Source organism: Bubalus kerabau, chromosome 17 (genome assembly GCF_029407905.1).
Source record: "Bubalus kerabau isolate K-KA32 ecotype Philippines breed swamp buffalo chromosome 17, PCC_UOA_SB_1v2, whole genome shotgun sequence".
NCBI classification, from domain to species: Eukaryota; Metazoa; Chordata; class Mammalia; order Artiodactyla; family Bovidae; genus Bubalus; species Bubalus kerabau.
In genome coordinates, this window is record NC_073640.1 from 65,008,133 (window position 1) to 65,035,675 (window position 27,543).

The following is a 27,543-nucleotide window of genomic DNA, read 5'->3' on the forward strand; positions in this document are numbered from 1 at the left end:
GTTTTGAGAAAATACCTTGGAGGGCATCAACACAACTTTATAACCTGCAACCACCGCTCCTACAAACACAAGGATTTTGAAAAGCTGAGAAGACCGACCTCTCCTGTCCTCTGTCTCAGGAGAGATTCAGGAACAATCAATTCCTACCTGGAGACCAGCCTGTGAACTCATTTCTTGATTGTTCTCTCCCCATAGAGAGCTCCTAACACTCTGCTCACACAGAGGATGTGAGCTGACTGACTTCCGCAGTCCAAATCCAGCTAGACCAACCCTGCTGCCTCTCCTCAGAAAGACTCTGGGGCTCAGCTCTAAGATGGACCAGATGGGCCAGGAGCCACGTCCTTAACCCGGGCCTCTGCTTAGAATCACCTGGAACACTTCCTAGACACCACAGTGATGCTCCCACAGGACCACACAGAACTTTGTTGGGAGGGCATCAGTGAGGTCATTTCTGAAACGGGTCACGTAATCCTGATGGGAATCCAGAAGGAAACCACTTGGCTAAAGATTCTTTCTGAACCATCTCAATGAATACAAATTCCTGGTGGTCAGGTGCCCACTCCAAGAACTTATGAATCTGCAGGTCTACAGTCGGGCCGTGAAAGGAGTTATCAGCAAATCCCTTTTTTTTCTGATGTTTCTTCCCCGAAACCAACGTTCCGGAGTCCTGAGCTCAAAGCCTCACACTCACCACACCTAAGACTTCTCTGTAGGGGACGATTTAGGGCAGGAATTTCTGAGAGAGGTTAAAGCTAGAATCAGGCAGAGAAAACAGGAGTACTTGCAGTTCAGCTTTTACACTTTGCCCTGAGTCTTTGCCTCAGGCTCTCTAGGCTGAGTGTGGGTTAATTCATTCAAACCAAGTCAAGGACTCTGGTGAGCACTGTGGGGGTGTTGAAAGCTTGTTGTTCAACCAAAAAGACCCCTGGATTCTTGGCCTCCTGAGAAAAAGAATTCAATCTGGAGCCAGAGATGAGGCTTGATCGCTCAGAGCTTTTGTGTAATAAAGTTTTATTAAAGTATAAAAGAGATAGAGAAAGCTTCTGACATAGACTTCAGAAGGGGTTACATACTTTTAGTTAGTTATTCCAGTTAATCAAAAGACTGTCTGGAGGTTGTAAAGACCTCACTAGACGCACTCCCATAATTTACATTTTAAGACAACAAGATTAGCCAGAAAGTTTTTTTCCAGAGAGTGTCCTCAAGCAGGAAAAAACCACGTTTGTCCTTTCTTCCTCCTTGAGAATTCCAGACCCCTCTCTCCTTGGGGACCCCTGGACTTATGAACCTGCCAAGAAATTGACTCTCTCAGTGTGATTGAACGGGGGTCTGTGGATAGACCCTGAGGTCCAGCAAGACTGCTGGTCTCAAGGAAGGGGTTCATCTAGTGCATGTGCTCACAAGACTGGCTGGTGTGAGCTCAAGGACCTGCAGGCTGCCTGATCCCCAGACAGATGCTGAGGCAGCAACATCATGGAGCAGTTTAGGGAAACTGTCAACAATACTCTGTATCATTTTTCTTACTAGAATCATCCCAGTGTCTAAGTAGTTACAAAATGAGAGAGGAGATACAACCTAGAAATGATGGAATGTACATGAAGTTATGAGAAGTTTAAATCCAGTGAGTAAACTAATTTCCCCATATGCCATCTTTGTGTGTTACCGAACAGTTAATTGCGGTCTCTTCACTACAACCTTAAATAAGGTGGGCGAGGTTGCTGTTGGTGGTGGGTTAACATTTCATTTATTACAACCAACCAAAACAATAAAAGCCATTCACTTTTATGAATAACCATGTATTAAATTTCACACATAGTTGAAATAAAACCTTTTACAATCCGCGGTATGATCCATGATTAAATACAGATCAAAAGTACGGAGAAAGATATTCTTTTGTTGATAGAATTATGTGAGATTTCTGATTTCCATGGCTTACCAAACAAAGACTAGGAAGCACTTAGCAAGCATGATATACACCAATTCCATGCCTTTTCCAGGAAGGGTTTCTTATGTTTCTAGCTTATTACTGTCCTTATTTCAACACTGTCAAGTAATAATCATGACTTGTGTTGATATTATAAAGATACATCAATATTGCAGTGAACTGTCATTGTGTTCTTCTTACAAATGAAGGATATTACTATTGTAACGAACTTCTGTCTTACTTTAATACACGGAAAGACTAAATGATCACTTACTTCATGGCAACCTCCAGATATTTCACGTCAATGACAAACACCTCTATTTAAATGTTCATTGTCCATTTTACATTATGGCATCCTCAATCTTCTAATGGAGATTAGATAGAAATGGTTGCAACACAATATAAATAGGCTAATCTTTAATAAATCATCAAAAACCTATGTTTGCAAACACACTAGGAAGAAAGCATAACGTGGATTATTTGAGTGGTGAATTACATTCAGTCCAAATAACCTCACATCACATCATTATTAACAAGCATATATACATTGCTAAGAACTGTAATGTTCTAACCGTCAACCTTCATCTCACGATTCATGCTAAAATATCCATTTTCGATCTGTTTTAACTATGGAGTGCTCTTGCCTGGAAAATCCCATGGATGGAGGAGCCTGGAAGGCTGCAGTCCATGGGGTTGCTGGGGGTCGAACACGACTGAGCGACTTCACTTTTCACTTTCATGCATTGGAGAAGGAAATGGTAACCCACTCCAGTGTTCCTGCCTGGAGAATCCCAGGGACGGGGGAGCCTGGTGGGCCGCCGTCTATGGGGTCGCACAGAGTCAAACACGACTGAAGTGACTTAGCAGCAGCAGCACGCATATTTACTTCGATTTAACTTTTGATTAAATACCTTTCTATATATTTGTCACGTTGCTCCTCTGTCTTTCATATACCCTTGTATATTCCCATTCTTTCATTAAATTTAAGTTTATGAGGTGAAATATTTGATATATTCCTAGGTTTGCTTTTGGGAATATACATTGGGAAGGTTTCTAATCAGTCTTCAGAATTTATTCAACAGCAGACTGTTCAGAATCCACAGAAAGAAAACAAGTGTAAGATATGTGGGAAAATATTTTACATTGGTTTCTTATATGAACTTTTGTGTTTTCTGATGCATGTTTGGACCAAACTCTTCCATCACTTGTTCCATTACTAGGGTTTCTCTCAAGTGTGTGTTCTCAGATGTTTAGTGAGATTACTACTATGACTAAAGGCTTTGTCACATTCTGTACATTTATAAGGTCTCTCTCCAGTATGAATTCGTTGGTGTTGAGTAAGATGTGAGCACTGAATAAAGGCTTTGTCACATTCTTTACATTTATAAGGCTTCTCTCCAGTATGAATTCGCTGATGATAGCTTAGCTGTGAGTAACAGATAAAGGCTTTGCTACATTCTGTACATTTATAAGGTCTCTCTCCAGTATGAATTTGCTGATGATAGATTAGATGTGAGGAACAGATAAAGGCTTTGCTACATTCTGTACATTTGTAAGGCTTCTCTCCCATATGAATTCGCCAATGTTGAATGAGGTTTGAGTTGTGGTTAAAGGCCTTGCCACATTCTGTACATTTATAAGGTTTCTCTCCAGCGTGAATTCTCTGATGTTTAGTAAGAAGTGAGCTATGGTTAAATGCTTTGGTACATTCTGTACATTTGAAAGGTTTCCTTCCTGTATGAATTTTCTTATGTCTACGTAGATGGCATGAGTTACTAAATATTTTCCCACATATCTTACACTTGTTTTCTTTCTGTGGATTCTGAACAGTCTGCTGTTGAATAAATTCTGAAGACCGATTAGAAACCTTCCCATATTCAGTACAAGTTCTCTCTTCAGTACAAGTACTCTTATCTAGAGAAAAACCTGACATTTGATCAAAGGTATTTGTACATTCATTACTTTTAGAATCCTTGTTTGATGATTCGGAACCCTGATGTTTCATAAGGTTTGAGTCTCCTTCAACCCTATACCCATTTTCATTGCCTGAATACCTTCTCAGTCCACCATAAATACTCTTGTAATTATTGGAGCTGGAGCTGTTACTTAAGGTCTGACTCATTTTATTACATAAAGAAGGTTGTTGTGTATTAACCATATCACAATATTTATTGAACAATGATGGCTGGATTATGTCTCCTCCATTATTATCAACATTATACATCTTGGAATGGAGAGAAAATATCCGTTGGGGGAAGAAAAATGACTCTCTTCTCTTGGACCTCTCAAATTGATTAGATAGTGAATTTTCCCACTCATTGTTAAATTGTAGGTGTTCAGACATCCTTGAATGTATGTTTAGTCGAAGCCTACGTTCACAATTGTCTGAATGAGTATTTGCAATAGAGACTAAATTACCTTGCATATTTTCCACGTGTCCTTTTAGAGAATATGTACGTTTCAAAAAAGGATGGAAATCTTTTCTTAAACACTTACACTTCTTGTTAGATGTTGAAGACTGAAGTTGGTGTTTTTCCCAGTTTGACTCACGTTGCTCATTGCTTTTGGCAGTATTGTTAGCATTATGTGTAACTGCCTCCATTTCTTTATGTCCATATAAACATCCTCTCTGTCTTTCATATACCCTTGTATATTTCCAGTCTTTCATTAAATTTAAGTTTATGAGGTGAAATATTTGATATATTCCTAGGTTTGCTTTTGGGAATACATCTTCTAACGCTGCATTCCTTGGCATCAAATCCTGGGTGTCTTGTGGAGACATAGCTGAAAGATACCAAATAACAAGTAATTTTCCCTGCTATTCTCAGTGAATATCTTTAAAGATTTAGAGAGTCTCACTGGGGGAGCTCAGTTTGGAGAGAAGGAGAGCCTCATTCTCTGTGGGAAGAAAACATGGCAACCAGCGTGTGGCAGCAGGACAGAGTGAGACCTGCACACAGGGTGCTGACCCCAGCCCTGCCCACCCAGCCTTAGAGGCATGTCCAGCAATGCAGACAAGGGATGGGTGCTGAAATGTGGGCTTTGTAAAGTGGACCGAGGCAGAGGACTACTGCTGGCTATGAGGAAACATCCTGAAGGGATGGCCATGAGGGAGGAGCTCTGCAAACAAGATGCTTGTGGTGAAGCCTGAACCACAATAGAGCAGAGTGCCATTGGTGAGTGACGCCCAAACAAGAAGCCCATTGCATCCCATGTTCCTTGTGTTGCCCTCTGCTCGTCAAGGACTATAGGACTTTTGAGCCCCCAGCCACGGCCTCCCCCATCGATCTCTTCCACAATGAGCAGAATCCTGTGCTCTGGGGCAGCTTCAGGAGAAGACACCTGTGAGTTGGCCACACACACAGATGGAGCTGAAAGCACAGGTGAAACCCAGGGATAAAGAAGAAAAGCTGAAACCTCTCCTTGGAGCAACATAAGCCATGGTCTTACACTGATGACCGGCCTTGTAACCTCAGCCCCTACAGAGCATCTGAATCAACAACCAGGGCTCTCCCAGTCATGGCAGGTGTAGCTTTAACAGCTGTAGACTTTGGGGGCTCCTACACAAGGGGGCTGGGCCAGGACAGAGCCAGAGCTGCTGTGTAGCACCACAGCGGGTCCAGCTGCACACTCAATGCAATCCCAGGACCTGACTTCACTGAATCTATGCTGGTGACCTTGCGAAAACAACATCTGAGAGACACCAGGGCCATGTGCCATCATGCCCATGGTTAAGGTGGTCCAAGACCAGTGCCAACACTACATATCATGAGAGCCTGCAGAACGCATGAGAGGGGACACCAGAGCACACCCTGAGGTGCACATTCCTAGAGGAGTAATACTCAGTGACTTCTCTCTCGGTGGGTGTGCTCCAATCCCACCTGCCTGGCACCACAGATCAGAATCACAGCAAAGACTCAGATCTGGGAGCTCTATTCCACCACGCAGGGAGCAGGCACCACCAGAGACAGGGCAGTAACAACCACAGGACAAGGGGGAAACAGCCCTGAATATCCCCAGCAGGTTCTGGTCACAGTTAACAGCAATCAAAGCACAGATCAAGAGAGGAAAAGGGTACAAACCTCTGGACCCACCTCACCCACCAAGGTGCAGATACCAAAAGGAAGATTAACTAAGTTTCTGCACCCTTCAAAACAGAGACCACAAACAGAACGCTGGACAAAATGAGATGGCAAAGAAATAGGTTATAGGGGAAGAAACAAGATAAAAACCTCCAAGGACCACTGAATTAAGAGGTGATAGGCAATCTAATGATTCCATCTTGCTTTTAGTCATCTTAAGTGGAGACACCAAACACTTTCACAAATCCTAGGTGCCTAGTAATTCTTTAATGCACTTCTTGCCACACGTTTCTGAGAATGTTCTATTCGGTCTTTTGATCTAAAAATCATAAATGATAGTGACAGAGAACTAGTCAGAAACTGAGGACACATAAGACAGTGTCCGAGGAAGCTGAATACAAATAAGACAAACTTAATATAGTACTAGTTTTCAGAAATTAAATAAGAAGAGAGACTTTAAAACTATGATTGAAAGAGGGAACTCTACTCATTGCTCTGTGGAGACCTAAATGGGAAGGAAATCAATAGGATGGTAAAGACTAGAGATCTCTTTAAGAAAATTAGAGGTACTGGGAATATTTCATGCAAAGATGAGAACGATAAAGGACAGATACGGGATGGACCTAAAAGAAGAAGAAGATATTAAGAGAAGTAGGCAAGAATACATGGAATAAGTATACAAAAAAATCTTAATGACCGAGATAACCACGATGGTGGTATTACTCACCTAGTAACAGACATCCCGGCATCCAAAGTCAAGTCAGCCTTAGAAGGCATGAACACCAACAAAGCTGATGGAACTCCAGCTGAGCTATTTCAAGTCCTAAAAGATGATAATGCTAAAGTTCTGCACTCGATAAGCCAGCAAATTTTGGAGACTCAGCAGTGGCCTCAGGACGGGAAAAAGGCAGTTTTCATTCCAATCACAAAGAAAGGCAATGCCAAAGAACACTCAAACTACTACACAATTTCCCTCATTTCAAACAATAGCAAAGGCTCAAAATTCTCCAAGTGAGGCTTTAACAGCACGTGAACGGAGAGCTTCCAGATGTTCAAGCTGGATTTAGAAATGGCAGAGGAATCAGAGATCAAATTGCCAATATCCCTTGGATCATATAAAAAGCAAGAGAGTTCTGGAAAAACAAATACATCTGCTTTATTGACTACCCCACAGCTTTTGATTGTGTGGATCACAAGAAACTGTGGAAAATTCTTATAGAGATGGGAACACCAGACTGCCTTACCTGTCTGCTGAGAAATCTGTATGCATGTCAAGAAGCAACAGTGAGAACTGGACATGTGACAACGGACTGATTCCAAATTAGGAAAGGAGCACATCATTTGTCACCCTGGTTATTTAACTTATATGCACAGTACTTCATGCGACATACCGGGTTGGATGAAGCACAAATTGGAATCAAGATTTCAGGGAGAAATATCCATAATCTCAGATACACAGATGACACCACCACCACCTTACAGCAGAAAGCAAAGAGGAACTGAGGAGTCTCTTGATGGAACTGAAAGAAGAGGCTGAAAAAGCTGGCTTCAAACTCAACCTTCAAAAAACAAACATCATGGCACCGGTCAGATCGTTTCATGGCAAACAGTGGGAGAAACAGTGGAAGCAGTGAGAGACTTTAAGTTTTGGGATTTGAAAATCATTGGAGATGGTGACTACAGCCATGAAAGTAAAAGATGCTTGCTCCTTGGAAGAAAAGCTATGACCAACTTAGGCAGCATATTAAAAAGCAGAAACATTACTTTGCTGACAAAGGTCCATCTAGTCAAAGCTATGGTTTTTCCAGTAGTCATGTATGGATGTGAGAGTTGGACCATGAAAAAGCTGAGTGCTGAAGAATTGATGCTTTTGAGCTGTGGTGTTGAAGAAGACTCTTGAGAGTCCCTTGGACTGCAAGAATATCACACCACTCCATCCTAAAGGATATCAGTCCTCAATATTCATTGGAAGGACATGGTGAAGCTGAAGTTGCGATACTTTGGCCACCTGATGTGAAGAACTAATGCACTGAGAAAGACTCTTATGCCAGGAAAGATTGAAGATGAGAGGAGAAGGGGACGACAGAGGGTGAGATGGTTGCATGGCATCATTGACTACATGGACATGAGTTTGAGCAGGCTCTGGGAGTTGGTGATGGACAGGGAAGCCTGGCCTGCTGCAGACCATGAATTGCAGACTCAGACTTGACTGAGTGACTGAACAGAACTGACTGATATGTATAATTGATGCTCTTTGCTGTATAGGAGTACAAAATTGGAAAACAGCTATATTCCAATTAGAACTTTTAATAAAGATTTCTTTATATAATCTAAAAATTGTCATAGTTTGAATCAACCATTAATAATGTAGTGGAAAATGCGCTAAGATTTTATGTCAATGTATTTTAAAATTCCATGAGGTAATAGAATATAATAAGTATTTTAATATGTTAGAATTGGGGCAAATACACTAAAGATGTTTAGTATGAGATCATATAAGGAAAAGAGAAACTTTCAAGTCAATCTGAGATGTGCATTGTTTCATTTTCACCAGGTTTTGCTTTCTGCAGTGAAAAATTACTTGAATTTGAAATTTATTTAGAAGGTCCTATGTGTCGCTCCCAGTGGATAGGAAATTATGAATCAGAGAACAAAAACCCGTCCCCAGTATTCCTAGAAGTTTGGCAGTTTGTCTACGACTTCACTCACACGTTTCTGTCTAGAGGTAGAAGGAAACTTTAAAAGGACTGTCATACGGTTACTCAGAAATGAGCAGAGTTTTCCTAGGGCCCCCAGAAATGGAAGAGCAATGAATGAATGCAGTTTGTCACAAGCCAAGAGGAGACTTTTAGGTCACACTGTGATGGAGAAAAGTAATCACAAGATAAATTTATGAATGCTTTTAGAGAGAGAATGGGGCAGGTGATCCATTTCTATCACAGTAGCAGACTCAAACCCAGGTTTTTGAAAACCATTTCTATTGAAGAAAATCTTCCAAAACCATGTGACAAAAGATTAGTTCCTCCCTCCTCCTCGGACCTCTCATCTGAGTCATCATCTCCATCCATTCATACCCACGTGGGTAAATGGCTGTTGTCTCCATTCTCCTCATATTCCAGAGATCCTTCAATTGCTCCAGAAAGAAGACCAGGTCCAGCGTAGACACAAGCCCTATTTATCAGAGAAAGAAATATTTGTGTTGTTAGAGATTCATCAGTGTCGAATCCAATATGTATTCAGGTGAGACAAGAACGCATTTTGTTCTAGAAAACGATTTCCTTAAATACTTTATTCAAAGTAGCTATACAATACTAACACACACCTAACATCAGATCCTGAGATTATGGTCAGGTAGTACTAAGGTAAAAGTAAGTAGTGTCAATGTGAAATTAAGAGAGGGTGCAACTATTTAATACCACAGAACTTACACAATTACCACGAACCTAGAAGGAAGGACGTAGAATACATCAAGGAAGAAAAACGTCACCAGCATAACGAATCATCATGAAGCCTTTCTTTCTAAACTGACAAATACCCATTTTCCCCTAGAAAGCAGAGATCTGAAACAACTGTGGGAAGCAGAAAATTTCAGAAGACATTCTTGATATGACGGAACTAAAACCCAGTGGGTAGATAAGGGATTCTGGAAGGCAGTTATCCTCACCCAAGGAGGCCAGGTTCCCGTACTTCTCTAACATCACGTCCCTGTACAATTCCCGCTGACCGAGGTCCAGGCATTCCCACTCCTCTTGAGTCAAGTCTATGGCCACATCCTGGAACGTCAGCCGTCCCTGAAATACAAAGTACAGATGCCATGTGGCCGTGGGAAGACTTCACAATGTGACCCAAGATGAAAACGGCAAGTTCAGAGAACTGGTCGTGATTTAGTGGCTTGGCTGGTATTACAAAATATACTTTTTACACAGTACTCCTTTCTATCCAATTTCTAATGTGGAGAAAAAAGGATGAGTTATGATCTACAAGCCATTAGGGAGACTAGTCTCATCTGAAAGAGCAATTATAAAATAATCAGGGCAACATTAACATATTTATTCTTCCGTGTTCTACTCGTGTGAGATAAGACAAATTGTTTATCAAAGGAACAGGAATTTTTTTTTTTTCAAGTGTATTCTGAGCCAAGAGTTCTGATGTGGGGCCAAAGTGCCACATTTTTAGAAAGGTTATTTGAGTTAGTAATGTTGAAAATTCTGCTCGATGAATGACGATTTTTGAACCACAATGAAATAGAACAGTAAGGTAATAATTCATACATAAGTTGGAACTCTAATTGTTTTACAGATTTTAACAGGTCTAATAGGATAGTAACCTTTCTTGTGGTCTTGTCTCCTGTTGGAAAAGAATTTCCGGACATGAGACAAAATGAGAGGGACATAAAGATTATTAGAATGGGGGACGTTGTTAGAACAGTTGGCCAGCTCAAGGGAGAATGGATGTTGAACAGGGGTCCTTAGTCCACTTTCATAGGCAGGATACAAGGAGTGGGACAGGGGTCTTGCAGATCATTTGCTGACTGGATGAGGCACCTATACTGGGTGGGGGAAGAGTAAGAAAAATACTTTCTCCTTATGGGGTAGGAGGGGAGACCATTTATACTGCTGAGGAGGACCTGAAATCCATCAACAGTTACAACATCGGGGAGGGAAAGATGCTAATGGGTCTTGTTTTTCCATTCCTACATTCCAAGACCCTCCTTGGTTTTATCTAGTCTTTTGTCCCTGGGTCACCACATACCTCCCTCTCTTTATTTTTAGGGCCAATTCTTTGGCCCTTGTTGATAGCCTGCTCATGTCCAACTATCTACCCATTTCCCTTCTCACACATTTGGGAATCCAGTTTCAGGGAAAATGGAGCAATGACTGCTCTGGCTTCTTCAGGCTGAGCAGGGGCGCCATGGGGCTCTGGGTTCCCTTTGCCTACTCTGTCAGGGAGCATTTATAGAGAGAGATGAGAGTCCATTGAATGATAAGGTGAATTGCTTCAGCATTGTTTAGGTGTTGGTCAGGGAATATTCTTGCACGACCACTTGGAAATTTGTGGTCTTTTAGAAGAAACAAACTTTACAAGAAAGGTAAAGGTACATGGCCCAAAGATTAGGGGCTAGCCAGGAAAACCAGAACCGGACATCGGTTCGTGATGTTAGTGTTTCTCTAGGTACAAGAAGCAGCAAGAATTTGGGCTCATAAAATCTTTACATGAAAACATCTGACCTTTGGAGGCAGTTCTAGGTTTTTCCCAGAGCACAGGGTTCCTTGTTTCTGATCTCTACTCTGAACTCCTTTCAGGGGGTGTAGAAAGTCAGGAGCCTGCAGTGGTCATGATGTCATCTTTGTAGAGACAGCTGGCAGAGTCCAGTCAGCAGGGTCTCTTCATAGCCACATATTTAACCATGCTTTGGGGGCATTTCTTGTCCATTGTGTCCTACGGCACTGGCAAGACTCATTCCCAGGTCTAGGGAAAGTTCCATTGATAGGCCACTCAATGTGCTGCTTCTAGAGCAGGCCTTGTGAGTAGCAAAAGGCTCTGGACCATACCTGTCTTACAGCTTCTAGGTCCCGGAAAATATTCCCTCTTGTTGCTTCTTCCCATATCTAGAGTTACATTATTACAATCATTGATAGCATATGGAGCTACATATCAACATTTTATCACAGGCTCAGTCACACATTTAGTAACCTAAGAAACAATCTTCTGAAGCAAGCGACATAGGAAATAATATAGCTATGCTATGCTATGCTAAGTCACTTCAGTCGTGTCCGACTCTGTGTGACCCCATAGACGGCAGCCCACCAGGCTCCCCCGTCCCTGGGATTCTCCAGGCAAGAACACTGGAGTGGGTTGCCATTTCCTTCTCCAATGCATGAAAGTGAAAACTGAAAGTGAAGTCACTCAGTCGTGTCCGACTCTTAGCGACCCCATGGACTGCAGCCTACTAGGCTCCTCCGTCCACGGGATTAGCTAGCAGTTATTAGTCAGGTTGTAAGTAAAAATGATAAGTCAAGCACTTTCATTAAGTAGAGCTCAGGATACCACAGGTCATCTGACTTCATTTGTTAAATGGCTATAGCCAGGTGTTAATCTCCTGGTTGTATATCATGGAGCATCTAATCTTTATCTGAAGATTGCTTCCTGACATTACCTTTAGAAACAAACTTAGAGTGTCCTTTTTAATAACTTCATTAAATCTTTTAGAAAGATAACATAAGAATGAACTATCTCAGAAGTGAGGCTTAGTAAACACTACACTTTAATTAACAAAACTAGAAACTTAGTTTAACAATGAACAAAACTTAATATACAGTGAAACAATTTTTTCATTTTGAGGGCATTAAGCCTGTAGCCCGGGAAGGCTTTAACCCATCATATAGAAATGAGGTTTGTCAGGGAGCCGGGAAAAGCCAGGCAGCCATGTTGGATTTCCCATAGCCCTGAGTCTTTGATTTACAGCTACTGTTCACCCATTTTTAATTCCCCGATTTAGCAGACTATGGCCATGTTTTAAGGATATCAGGATGGCAAAAGTCTAACCATGAGGGGTTATTTTTGTAGAAGAAGAATGAGCTTTGTCTACATGTACCATAATCTTCAGATCAGATCAGATCAGATCAGTCGCTCAGTAGTGTCCGACTCTTTGCGACCCCATGAATCACAGCACGCCAGGCCTCCCTGTGCATCACCAACTCCCGGAGTTCACTCAGACTCACGTCCATCGAGTCAGTGATGCCATCCAGCCATCTCATCCTCTGTCGTCCCTTTCTCCTCCTGCCCCCAATCCCTCCCAGCATCAGAGTCTTTTCCAATGAGTCAACTCTTCGCATGAGGTGGCCAAAGTACTGCAGTTTCAGCTGTAGCATCATTCCTTCCAAAGAAATCCCAGGGCTGATCTCCCTCAGAATGGACTGGTTGGATCTCCTTGCAGTCCAAGGGACTCTCAAGAGTCTTCTCCAGCACCACAGTTCAAAAGCATCAATTCTTCAGCGCTCAGCCTTCTTCACAGTCCAACTCTCACATCCGTACATGACCACAGGACCATAATCTTAAGTAATGCTTATTTACTTTACCAATGTAACAAAAGGTTTTTAAAATGAATATAAATCACTTAAAGGCAAAGAAACTCATAAGCTCATATTGAAAGCTGCATTCTAAGAAAACTTTGTTCTATTAACATAGAGATTAGACTAAATTCCAGCCTGGTACCAGCTTCAGTTCAGTTCAGTCGCTCAGTCGTGTCTGACTGTTTGTGACCCCATGAATTGCAGCACGCCAGGCCTCCCTGTCCATCACCAACTCCCGGAGTTTACTCAAACTCATGTCCATCGAGTCAGTGATGCCATCCTGCCATCTAACCTATGTCGTCCCCTTCTCCTCCTGCCCCCAATCCCTCCCAGCATCAGAGTCTTTCCCAATGAGTCAACTCTTCGCATGAGGTGCCCAAAGTATTGGAGTGTCAGCTTTAGCATCAGTCCTTCCAAGGAACACCCAGGACTGATCTCCTTTAGAATGGACTGGTTGGTATCTCTAATTTTCTTGAAGAGATCTTTAGTCTTTCTCATTCTATTGTTTTCCTCTATTTCTTTGCATTGATTACTGAGGAAGGCTTTCTTATCTCTCCAGGCTATTCTTTGGAACTCTGCATTCAAATGGGCACATCTTTCCTTTTCTCCTTTGCTTTTGGCTTCTTTTCTTTTCATAGCTACTTGTAAGGCCTCCTCAGACAGCCATTTGTCTTTTGCATCAGATAGCAAACAAAATTTGTTTGTCAGTTAATCTCAGAAAAATCCTTTCCATAAATCTTGAAATAGCAGTATTCTTACAAAGGCATCAGAGTGAAACCATAGAAGTCATGTTTAAATCTGACTGAACTGCAATTGACAATGTAGCCTGGTCACTGCTGTGACTTGTAACACTGTAACAGGGTAAGTACAATTATAGTTGACCACATTTTACTAGCGCGAATCAGATCTATATATGACTTCCACATCATTCTAGGATATCTATATTAGTAACATCAACCATATAGCACAATCTGAGAAGATTTATCACCCCTTCAACCATACTTCCCATGTAATTTAACATGTCCAATGAACCCAGGTAGTTTAATAGCTCCCTGGGATGTCTCACGGGCCCTCTGAAGCATTCCAAAGTCAGCTAGAAGTCAAGTCATTTAGGAAGTTTTGTGGACAAATATCAAAGGGGGTTATAACACTCAGTCAGATAAAATCATATAGATCACTGGGAAACAATATATTCACTTAGCCCAAAACAAAGAAGATTTCAAAGGTAAACCTAGAACAGATCACTTCAGAGATAAAGAAACTTAAAATCCATTATCAAAGGCAGCTCAACATCACAAGAAAACATGTATTTATGCACAAAACTCTTCCCTTGGCGTTCACTTTCCATAAAACCTTATCACTTTCTGTACCCATTACTTTGTTCTCCCATGATGAAAGAGCCACCTCAAAGTCAGACCTACTTCCTTTTCTCTTCATAAAATGTAATTTCTTTCCTCATACCTTCTTTACTGAAAATACACATGCTACTTTCCTTAAGCAGCCTAGAACTTAAGCATTCTGTGGATTGGTGAACATAAATACCAGTGATAATTTCTAAAAAAAATATTCTAGAGAACATCTCAGGATGGCATCAAGCATTAGTCATGAATAGTCCAACATCTCTACTTTCTCTGTAAGAGGAAGTTAGTCCTCAGTAATGAATGTTTCAGAATCTTATTTTACTTGGAAATGACCTAGCTATTCCATAAACTTCCATCACTTAGTTTGGCACAGCCCTAGAAAGTCAGGTTACAGAGATCTAGAGAATGTTTTAGAGAGATATTTCTAAAGTATAATTATTCTTAAAAGAGTTTCTTTGAAAGATCATATCTCTTTTACATTTTCTTTGAAGTTTTGTTTTCCCTTTCCTAGAGGTACTTTCCTGGTTGAGAAACTTGGAACAGATATAAAAATAAAACAATATGTAGGTAATAATAAACCTAGGCACAATGAAAATACTGTGCTTAATGACTCTTAGACATATCTACATTAGATTAGCAAACAAACATTAATGCTAGATATTTAATATTTCCCAGTTCACGTGAATCTGAAATTCACTTAGGTAAATTTCTCTTGGAGTTAGAATTGTCTGATCTGTAAGCACTTACCTTCCTTTGAGTGAAGTGAGTGAAGTCGCTCAGTCATGTCCGACTCTTTGCGACCCCGTGAACTGTAGCCCACCAGGCTCCTTCATCCATGGGATTCTCCAGGCAAGAATACTGGAGTGGGTTGCCATTTCTTCTCCAGGGGATGTTCCTGACCCAGGGATCGAACCCAAGTCGCCCGCATTGCGGGCAGATGCTTTAACCTCTGAGCCACCAGGGAAGCCCTTTAGGCCAATTAAATTAGAACTCATTTAGAACTCAGCAATATTATTAAAAAAAAAAAAATGCACACTGAGACATACATAAATCCAGACAGACAGACAGAGATTTCATAGTTTCCTGCTTAAGATTTAAAACATCTCTTTGACCCTTTTTTGTTTGCTTGTTTCTTTGTTTGGCTTGAAGTTCTGATTTGCCCAAGGCTGAGTCAGGTCTCAGGCAAAGTGGGCAGTGACATTCAAGGACATGGAAAAGGTTAATTACAAGCTTTTCCCTAGGCAGGCCTTTAAACAAGCTGCTGCTGCTGCTGCTAAGTCGCTTCCGTCGTGTCCAACTCGGTGCGACCCCATAGATGGTAGCCCACCGGGCTCCCCCATCCCTGGGAATCTCCAGGCAAGAATACTGGAGTGGGTTGCCATTTCCTTCTCCAACCTAGTTGTTAACAAGCTAGTTGTTTTAAAATGCATATGCAAAAGGAACCGGTTTTGCAGTTTCCAAGGGAAAGAAACTTTCATTTTAACCAGTTTTCTCCAGAGTCTAAAGAATATCAGGGCCATCCTCTGTCAAAAAGTTATCTTCCCTTTCTGTAGTCTTAGTTTTATAGCTAAAATATAGACCAAATAATGCTCAAATTGACTCTGATATCAGGGGCATTTCAGCTGATAAAAATTTTGGACCATCCCTGTGGTGGGAAGTGAGGTCTTTGTCCCATCAGAAGAATCTGAAGGGTTAAGGGAATTTGCAGGACTGGGGGAAGCTTGATCCTTGGCAGCCCTGAGAAACAGGAGTACTCAGAAGGGAATTCTTTAGGATGTTCAGGAGTGGGGGAAGCTTGGTTCCCTCTCCACCTGAGAGATAAGCTTCCTTAGAAAGGGATTCTTTAGAATATTAGGACCGTTTTTGATCCTTCAGGCTTTTGAATATAGAAGAAAGACCTGGGCAAAAGGGAACCTCAGAATCCTTTCCTAGAGATCATGTGGATATAAAAGTTCGCATACAGTTCATCTAGGAAATCTGATGGAGAGAGCAGAGAGGAACAGGAGACAGGGAGGTAACAGAACGTAAGGAAATTCTGAGTCCTTTTCCTTCTTTTGGAAAAACCTAGTGGCCACTCAGAGGCCATTTTTGGGGGGTCCCCCGTTTGTATTGGAGCCAGGCCTTTCGGAGGGTCAAAAGTATCCAGTTTCTGAGAATGTAGCCAAGGGTTGAGTATGAGAGAGCCTCCTGGGATGTAACAGAACCCACTCATAGCCTATCCACCATAGAATGGGAGTACTGAGAGTCACTGGCTGACAGAAAGGCGTCCGTTTTCCCCCAGTGGTCTCTCCATGCGACTGAGGGCACAGAATGGCAGAGTGGCCCAACAGTCACATCCAACAGTGAGAGGAGACCTCTGAGAACCATGCAGCTAAGCCACCAGGTGACACGGGCAGAGAAAGACAGAGATTCCTGGGAGCAACCAGGTGACTCACCATTTGGTGATTCCCTCAAACGTGGAAGGCACTCTTGGGATGGTTCAAAGGCAACACCCAGGCTTCTGTAAATCAATCCAAACCAAAATGGAAAGAAGAGAAAGTGACAGGGAAGAAGGCTGAGGAATCCGCCGTACAATATATCCGGGAGGCGGTGGCTTGGAACAATGGTCTCTGTTTTGCTTCAACCTTTATGAGCCCAACATGGTGGACGGAAGTTGTCTTGCTGCGGGTGGATGCCTTTGTGGCCTGATCCATTCTGTGTGCCCCCATCCTCACATGGGAGTCTTTCTGTGGCAGGAGCCCTAATGGCTTTTACGCATCTGATCGGTGCCCACAGAATATTGGTTGGCATAGTCCTCACTTGCAAAAAAGACAAAGGAGAGACCCTCACCCATTCAAGAGGCAGCTACTTTGGGCGCAGTGAGCAGTGGGGCTTTTGGAACACACCAGAGGGTAACCCTCACCAGCGTAACTCAGTTGCCACCAAGCAGTTGCCCGTTGGAAGAGGGTCCCTGTGAGAAAGGAGAAGTGAGGAGGGGAGACAAGAGACTCCAAGTCCCTGAACAAGGCACCAAAAATATCATGGTCTGGGTGCTGGTTGGAAAAGAATTTCCAGACATGAGACAATACAGGGCTGGTTTTTCAGTTTCTGCATTCTAAGACCCTCCTTGGTTTTATCTGCTCTTCACACGTTGGGTAACCACAACCTTGGCAGAAAGAAGCATTTTATCTATTTAGTATATACTCTGTATCTTTCTGATTGTTTTTATCAGAGTCTTGAAAGTGCAAGAGAAATAACTAAAAATCAGTAATGTTGCTCTTGTACTTTTTGGCACATATTTTAACAAATAGCCATTAAATAGCAGAGCTTAAACGTTACTTCAGTTTATGTACTTTAGACTTTAATAAAACAGACAGATTCACAGAGACAACTCTAAGAAAAGTTGATAAAAGTTTCTGTAACTGTAAACAATACTAAAGACAAGAAAAGTTTTAGTCACTCAGTCATGTCCCATTCTTAGTGACCCCATGGACTCTAACTTGCCAGATTCCACTGTCCAAGAAATTCCCAAGCAGGAATACTGGAACGGGTAGTCATTCCCTTCCCCAGAAGTTCTTCAGAAAAACAAAGCAAAAAGAAAAGAAGAAGAAAAAATTGATCAAGTCATGTTAATATTTTCATACACACAGTTCAGTTCAGTTCCTCATTCGTATTCCATTCTTTGGGACCCCATGGCCCACAGCACGCCAGGCCTCCTGGTCCATCACCAACTCCCGGAGCCCACTCAAACTCATCTCCACGGAGTACAGACATACACTCAAATGGGGCTATATGCTCATTAGGGGGAAGAGAGAGACATTTTCATGTCACTAAACTCAGGTAATTTTGAATGAATTAAAAAGTACATAATGTTAGAGGATGATATTCTTTATTTGCACTGAGCTGTACTTTAAATTTTAATACAGTTGAGCATAGATTAGGACTAATAAGATTCTTGTAAACATTTTGGAAAATACAAAACTGTGATGAGACTCTGTGATGTGAGCATGGAGTGTATTGGAAAAGATCAGACCTGGGCTTGGGATGAAAACCACCACTCCCCAAACCCAGCATCTCTGCTAAACACACACGAGTGTTCATTTTCCAAAGCAGAAAGAAAGTAAGAAGACAGGAAGTTACTTCATTAATTGTGATAGTTTAGGCACATCCCTCATTTTTCTTTCCAAGACACTTGTTCAAGTCAAGTGGAAAAAAACAAATTCACAGCATGGGAATCTCACAGAAACACTTAAACCAGTGAACATGAGTCATGGGGTAAGAAGTACATGGAGGTGGTAAAAAGACTGTGTCTGTGATTTGAGCCTGGAGTATTCTGGAAACATCACACCTAGGCTTGAGTGATCAATTCGCCTACCCTGAAAACCCACTATCTATAATCAACACAATGAGTGTTCATTCTCAGAAGCAAAGAGAAACCAAGAAGATGGGGAGTTTCTCCATTAACTATGAGCATTTCCACACATTCCTTATTCCTTTTTTCCACAACCTTGTTTAAAGAGAGAGAGAAGTATGAACTTCATAGTCTCATGATGTTAGAGTGATGTCTCCAGAACCAGTGGGCATCAGATGTCATGGTGTAAATGAATCACATGAAAGATGCACAATCACTGCCTGGGCATCCTGGAATTAACAATGAAATTATAACTTGAATCTAACATTTAAAAATGTCAATTTTATGCAAATTTCATTTCACATATACTTCCCCTGTTTAGTATCCTAATAATGCATTTAAGTAGTAAGACTCAGCAATGCAAAAGACAGCATCTCCTAGTTTTCTTTTTATTTCTGAAAATTTTCTGAAAAACTCTAGACCTCTGAGTTGAGTCACTGGGCTTCCCAGCTGGCTCACTGGTAAAGAATCTGCCTACCGATGCTGGAGATGTGGCTTCAGTCTCGGGGTGGAGAGAATCCCCGGGACGAGGAAATGGGAACCCACAGCAAAATTCTTGCCTGGAAAATCCCATGACAGAAGAGAATTGGTTCTATGTATAATGGCATTTTCAAACTCTGTTTTAAATATCTATATTGCACACAGGTGCTAAGTCATCACTGCATTTCGCAACATCCCTAAAATCCCAACATCAAACCACATCTCACTGGGAGAATAGGAGTGACTCCCCAAGCTGATCTCTCACAAAAAAATAGTTTCAACAGTTGAAAGTCGCTGATTCACGTTGAGAATTCATCATGCTCCATAGAAAGTGAGGATGCAGACAATGGAGCAAAGGCTCTGGGACACAAGGAAATAGTCTAAAGGGCTGGTCTTCACTTTTATAATAAGAAATGGGAAAAAATAAGATGATGAGATGCCTGGGAAGAAAAACTAGGAGCAGAAAGCCAAAGGCTTGCAGATTCTCATTTGGGCATTTCAGGAGGGAAAGCAGATGCAGCCCCAGACCCAGGACAGGATATTTACCTGAGAAGTTGCCATTTCCTCCTCTTCTTCCTCCTGCTCTGTCTTCTCTGGGGATGTTACGCTGCAAACGCACTTCTGTGGTTTGAGAAAATACCGCTGAGGGCATCAAAACAGCTCTTTAACCTGCAACCAATGCTCTTACAGACAGAAGGGCCTTGAAAAGCTGAGAAGACCGACCTCTCCTGTCCTCTGTCTCAGGAGAGATTTGGGAACAATCAATTCCTACCTGGAGACCAGCCTGTGAACTTATTTCTTGATTGTTCTCTCCCCATAGAGAGCTCCTAACACTCTGCTCTCACAGATGATGTGAGCTGACTGAGTTTCCCTGTCCAATCCAGACAGACCAACCCTGTTGCCTCTCTGTGGAAGAAGCCAGGGCTCAGCTCTCACAGATGGATCAGGAGGCACTTCCTTAACCCAGGCCTCTGCTTAGAATCCCCTGGAGCACTTCCTAGACACCGCAGTGATGCTCCCACAGGACCAACATAGAACTCTGTTGGGAGGGCATCAGTGAGGTCAATTCCTGACACTGGTCATGTGATCCTGGTGGGAAACCAGAGGGAAACCACTTGGCTAAAGATTCTTTCTGAACCATTTCAATGAATACAAATCCCTGGTGGTCAGGTCCCCACTCCAAGAAGTTATCGATCTGCAGGCCTACAGTGTGGCCGTTAATGGAGTCATCAGCAAATCCCATTTTTTCCTGATGTTTCTTCTCCCAAACCAACGTTCAGGAGTCCTGAGCTCAAAGCCTCACACTCATCACACCTAAGACCTCTCTGTAGGGGAGGATTTCGGGCAGGGATTTCTGAGAGAGGGCAAAGCTAGAATCAGGCAGAGAAAACACCAGTTCTTGCAGTTTAGCCTGTAGAAGTTATGCTGGGTGAGGTGTTCTGGGCTCCATAGGGTGAGTGTGAATTAATCCACTCAAGCCAAAACAACAAATCCGGTGAGCACTGTGAGGGTGTCATTGAAGGGGGGCTTGTAAAGTAGACCCTGGGGTTCAGCAAGACTGTTGATCTCAAGGAAGCTGGTCATCTAGACCAGGTGCTCACAGGACTGGCTTTTGTGAGTTCAAGAAACCGCAGGCTGCCTGCTGCCCAGACAGATGCTGAGGCAGCAACAGCATGGACCAGTTTACGGAAATTGTCAACAATATTCATTTTTTGATATAAGGATATGTGATTTGTGACTTTTACAGCCTACCAGACAAAGCCTAGGAAGCACTTAGGAAGCATGGTATACACTAATTCCACGCCTCTTCCAGGAAGACTTTCTAATACGTTTCTGGGTTATCACAGAAGCTGTCTTCATTTCAACATTGTCAAGTAATAATCATGACTTGTGTGTTGATATTATAAAGATACATCAACATTGCAGTGAACTCTCATTGTGTTTTTATTACAAATCAAGGATATTACTATTGAAACTTTTGAACCAACTTCTATCTTACTTTAATACATGGAAAGATTAAATGATCACTTACATCATGGCAACTTCCAGATATTTCACATCAATGCCAAACACCTCCATTTAGATGGTCATTGTCCATTTTACATTATGGTATCCTTCATCTTCTAAAGGAGGATAGATAGAAATTGTGTTGCAACACAATATAAAAAGCTAATCTTTAATAAACCATAAAAAATCTACCTTTCCAAACAGTAGAAAGCTTAATATGGATTGAGTGTTCTATTACATTCACGTCAAAGAATCTCAAATCATGTCATTATAAACGAGCATACAAATAGCAATCCACTCCAGTACTATTGCCTGGAAAATCCCATAGACACAGGAGCCTGGTAGGCTACAGTCTATGGGGTTGCAAAGTTGGACACGACTGAGCGACTTTACTTTCGCTTTCATACATACAGTGTTAAGAATTGTAACTTTCTAACTATCAACCTTCATCTCATGATTCATGCTAATACGTCCATTTTCTATGTGCTTCAACTATGCAGTACTCCCTACAGTCATTGTACTTCAGAGAAACTTCTGAAAACAAGATTAGTGAAATGCCTTCTATTATGCAATCTCTGATATTTATTTCCATTTAACTTTTGATTAAATACTTTTCTACATATTGGTTACATCATTTCCATTGGTTTTTTTGTATAAACTCTTGTGTTTTCTGATGCATGTTTAGCGCAAACCTCTTCCATCACATGTTCCGTTACTAGAGTTTCTTTCCAGTGTGTGTTCTCTGATGTTTACTGAGATGAGCACTCTGACTAAAGGCTTTGCCACATTCGGTACATTCATAAGGTCTCTCTCCAGTATGCATTCGCCGATGTAGAGTAAGAGCTGACCTGTAACCAAAGGCTTTGCCACATTCAGTACATGTATATGGTCTCTCTCCAGTATGCACGCGCCGATGTTCAGTAAGGTTATAACGCGTAATAAAGGTCTTGCCACATTCTGTACATTTATAACGTCTATCCCCGGTATGAATTCGGTGATGTTGAGTAAGGGCTGAACTCCTAATAAAGGCTCTGCCACATTCTTTACATTTGTATGGTTTCTCCCCAGTATGGATTCGATGATGTCTAGTAAGAACTGAGCAATGATGAAAGGCTTTGTTACATTCTTTACATGTATAAGGCTTCTCTCCAGTATGGATTCGCTTATGATAGGTTAGATCTGAGTAACAGATAAAGGCTTTGCTACATTCTGTACATTTATAAGGTTTCTCTCCAGTATGAATTTGCTGATGTTGAATAAGATTTGAGTTGTAAGTAAAGGCTTTGCCACATACTGTACATTTATAAGGTTTCTCTCCAGCATGAATTCGCTGATGTCGAGTAAGAAATGAGGAGCGACGAAAGGCTTTGTTACATACTTTACATATATAAGGTTTCTCTCCAGTATGAATTCGCTGATGTTCAATAAGGTCTGAGTTGCAAATAAAGGCTTTGCTACATTCTGTACATTTATAAGGTTTCTCTCCAGCATGAATTCGCTGATGTTGAATAAGGCTTGAGTTGTAAGTAAAGGCTTTGCTACATTCTGTACATTTATAAGGTTTCTCTCCAGTATGAATTCTCCGATGTTTAATAAGAAGTGACTTGTAAGTAAAGGCTTTGCCACATTCTGTACATTTATAAGGTTTCTGTCCAGTGTGAATTCGCTGATGTTGAGTAAGAAATGAGGAGCGACGAAAGGCTTTGTTACATTCTTTACATATATAAGGTTTCTCTCCAGTATGAATTCGCTGATGTTCAATACGGTCTGAATTGTAAGTAAAGGCTTTGCTACATTCTGTACATTTATAAGGTTTCTCTCCTGTATGAGTTCGCCGATGTTGAATAAGAAGTGAGTTGTAAGTAAAGGCTTTGCTACATTCTGTACATTTATAAGGTTTCTCTCCAGTATGAATTCGCTGATGTTCAATAAGGTCTGAGTTGTAAGTAAAGGCTTTGCCACATACTGTACATTTATACGGTTTCTCTCCAGTGTGAATTTGCTGATGTTCAGTAAGAAATGAGGAACAATGAAAGGCTTTGTTACATTCTTTACATATATAAGGTTTCTTTCCAGCATGAATTCGCTGATGTTGAGTAAGAAGTGAGTGACAGTTAAATGCTCTGCTACATTCTGTACATTTGAAGGGTTTCCTTCCTGTATGAATTCTCCTATGTCTACTAAGATTGGATGACTTACTAAACACTTTCTCACATACCTTACACTTGTTTTCTTTCTGTGGATTCTGAACAGTGTCCTGTTGAGTAAGTTCTGAACAGTGATTAGAAACCTTACCATATTCACTACAAGTCCTGTCTCCAGTACAAGTACTCTTATCTAGAGAAAAACCTGACATATGATCAAAGGTATTTCTACATTTATTAATTTTAGAATCCTTGTTTAAAGATTCGGGTCCCTGATGTTTCTTAAGGTTTGAGTCTCCTTCAACTGTATACCTAGTTTCATTGCCTGAATATCTTCTCAGTCCGCCATAAATACTCTTGTAATTATTGGAGCTGGGGCTCTTACTTAAGGTCTGACTCATTTTATTATACCTGGAAAGTTGTTGTGTATTAACCATATCACAATATGTATTGAAGAATGATGGTTGGATTGCATCTCTTCCATTATCATCAACATTATATATCTTGGACTGGATAGAAGATATCTGTTGGGGGAAGAACAATGACACCCTGCTCACGGATCCCTGAAATTGCTTAGATTTTGAATTTTCACACTCATTGTTAAATTGTAGGTGTTCAGACATCCTTGAATGTATGTTTAGTCGAAGCCTACATTCACAATTGTCTGAATGAGTATTTGCAGTAGAGACTAGATTACCTTCCAGATTTTCCACGTTTTCTTTTAGAGAACATGTATGTTTCAAAAAAGGATGGACATCTTTTCTTAAACACTTACACTTCTCGGCAGATAGTGAAGATTGAAGTTGCTGTTTTTCCCAATTTGACTCAGGCTGCTCATTTCTTTTTGCAGTACTCTTAGCATTATTTGTAAGTGTCTCCATTTCTTTATGTCCATATAAACATCCTCTCTGTCTTTCATATACCCTGGTATATTCCCAATCTTTCATTAAATTTAAGTTTCTGAGGTGAAATGTTTGATATATTCCTAGGTTTGCTTTTGGGAATACATCTTCTAATGCTGGATTCTTTGGCATCAAATCCTGGGTGTCTTGTGGAGACACAGCTGAAAGATACCAAATAACAAGTAATTTTATCTGCTATTCTCAGTGAATATCTTTAAAGATTTAAAGAAAACTGATGACCATAGCTAGTTTAAAAATAAAATAGAGATGGAAGGACCAAGATGCCAGAGGCTTAGGCAGATGTGGAGCTCATCTCTCTCTCCACAAATGAATGAGAAATGGAACAATTCTCACAGAGCCCAGCTGAACACTAGCAGAGGCCCTTGGAAATCTGAAAGGACAAGAAAGCTTCCTGCTCTGCAGGGTAGGACAAAAGAAAGAAGGAAAAAGAAGAGGAGAGGACGTGGGTTGGGGCCTGCAACTCTGCAGGGAGATGAAAGTGAGGAGAGGTCCCCATATCCGAGGAAGCCCCTCATTGGGGGAGCTCAGTTTGGACAGAAGGAGAGCCTCATTCTCTGTGGGAAGAGAACATGGCAAACAGTGTGTGGCAGCAGGACACAGTGAGACCTGCACACAGGGTGCTGACCCCAGCCCTGCCCACCCAGCCTTAGCGGCATGTCCAGCAATGCAGACAAGGGCTGGGTGCCGAAATGTGGGATTTGGAGAGCAGACCCAGGCAGAGGACTTCGGTTCGCTGTGAGGATACATCCTGAGGGGACGGGAGTGAGGGAGGAGGTCTCTAAAGGGATGCTTCTGGAGGAAGCCTGAACCACCATAGAGAGAGTGTCATTGTTGAGTGATGCCCAGGGAATGAGCCCACTGCATCCCTTGTCCCTTGTGCCTGCCCCTGCTAGCCAAGGACTATGAAGAACTCTACCCAGCCTGGGGTCTTTTGAGCCCCAGCCATGGCCTCCCCCATCGACCTCCTCCATAATCAGCAGAATCCTGAGCTCTGGGGCAGCCTCAGGAGAAGACACCTGTGAGTTGGCCACAAGCACAGATGGAGCAGAAAGCACAGGCGAACACCAGCAATAAAGAAGAAAAGCTGAAAACTCTCCTTGCAGCAACACAAGCCATGGTCTTACACCCATGACCAGCTTTGTAACCTCAGCCCCTACAGAGCATCTGAACCAACAACCAAGGGCTCTCTCATTCCTGGCAGGTATAGCTTTAGTAGCTGTAGACTTTGTGGGCTCCTACTCAAGGGGGCTGGGCGAGGACAGAGCCAGAGCTGCTCCGTAGCACCACAGCGGGTCCAGCTCCACGCTGAATGCAATCCCAGAACCTGACTTCACTGAATCCATGCTGGTGACCTTGTGAAAACAACAGCTGAGAGACACCAGGACCGTGTGCCATCATGCCCATGGTTAAGGTGGGGCCAAGAGCAGTTCCAACACTACATAAGGAGAGCTTGCAGAACGCATGAGAGGGGGCACCAGAGCACACCCTGAGGTGAACATTCCTACAGGAGTAATACTTAGTGTCTTCTCTCCCAGTGGGTGTGCTCCAATCCCACCTGCCTCGCACCACAGATCAGAATCACAGCAAAGACTCAGATCTGGGGGCTGTATTCCACCACACAGGGAGCAGGCACCACCAGAGACAAGGCAGTAACAACCACAGAATAAGGGGGAAACAGCCCTGAATATCCAGGGCAGGCTCTGGTCACAGTTCACAGCAATCAGAGCACAGATCAAGAGAGGATAAGGGCACAAACCTCTGGACCAACCTCACCCACTAAGGTGCAGATACCAGAAGGAAGATTAACTAGTTGGCTGCACCCTTCAAAACAAAGACCACATACAGAACGCAGGACAATATGAGATGGCAAAGAAATATGTTACAGGGCAAGAAACAACATAAAACCCTCCAAGGACCACTGAGTGATAGGCAATCTAATGATTACTTCTTGATTTTAGTCATCTTAAGTGGAGACACCGAATACTTGCACAAATCCTAGGTGTCTAGTAATTCTTAAATCCACTTCTTGCCACACATGTTTCTGAGAATGTGTTATTAGCTGTTTCAATCTAAGAATCATAAATGATAGTGACAGAGAACTAGTCAGAAACTGAGAACACATAAGACAGTGTCCGAGGAAGCTGAATACAAATAAGATAAACTTAATAAAGTACTAGTTTTAAGAAATTAAATAAGAAGAGAGACTTTAAAACTATGATTGAAAGAGGGAACTCTACTCATTGCTCTGTGGAGACATAAATGGGAAGGAAATCAATAGGACAGTAAAGACTAAAGATCTCTTTAAGAAAATTAGAGGTACCGGGAATATTTCATGCAAAGATGGCAACAATAAAGGACAGAAACAGGATGGACCTAAAAGAAGAAGAAGATATTAAGAGAAGTAGGCAAGAATATATGGAAGAACTATACAAAAAAGATCTTAATGACCGAGATAACCACGATGGTGTGGTCACTCACCTAGTAACAGACATCCTGGCATCCAAAGTAAAGTCGGCCTTAGAAGGCATGAGGACCCACAAACCTAGTGTAGGTGATGGAACTCCAGCTGACCTATTTCAAGTCCTAAAAGATGATAATGCTAAAGTTCTGCACTCGATAAGCCAGCAAATTTGGAAAACTCAGCAGTGGCCACAGGACGGGAAAAGGTCAGTTTTCATTCCAATCACAAAGAAAGGCAATGCCAAAGAACGCTCAAACTACTACACAATTTCCCTCATTTCCAACAATAGCAAAGGCTCCTAATTCTCCAAGCGAGGCTTTAACAGCACGTGAACTGAGAGCTTCCAGATGTTCAAGCTGGATTTAGAAACAGCAGAGGAATCAGAGATCAAATTGCCAACATCCTTTGGATCATATAAAAAGTGAGAGAGTTCTGGAGAAACGACAACATCTGCTTTATTGACAATATCACAGCCTTTGATTGTGTGGACAACAAGAAACTGTGGAAAATTCTTAAAGAGATGGGAACACCAGACTACCTTACCTGCCTCCTGAGAAATCTGTATGCATGTCAACAGGCAGCAGGGAGAACTGGACATGTGACAACAGACTGATTCCAAATTGGGAAAGGAGTATGTCAAGGCTGTATACTGTCACCCTGCTTATTTAACTTATATGCACAGTACATAATGTGACATA

The 27,543-nt window shown here is 41.9% G+C and overlaps 1 protein-coding gene across 3 annotated transcripts in view; it reads right to left on the reverse strand.

Moving 5' to 3' along the window:
• The window catches only part of LOC129632440 (zinc finger protein 345-like), a 78,305-nt gene that overhangs the window by 48,452 nt on the left and 2,310 nt on the right, over positions 1-27,543 (reverse strand). The window contains exons 1-2 of one of the 3 annotated variants that reach the window (XR_008704524.1): positions 15,188-16,329; positions 9,671-9,797 (exon numbers count right to left, since the gene is read on the reverse strand). Coding sequence is in view for 2 of the 3 variants with exons in the window: in XM_055554066.1 (XP_055410041.1) it covers positions 22,033-24,524 (2,492 nt within the window). In the remaining variant the exon portion in view is untranslated. Of the gene's footprint in view, positions 1-9,670; positions 9,798-15,187; positions 16,330-21,230; positions 24,525-27,543 lie in introns of those variants that run through there. The other 2 variants (XM_055554067.1, XM_055554066.1) reach the window with 2 other exon arrangements.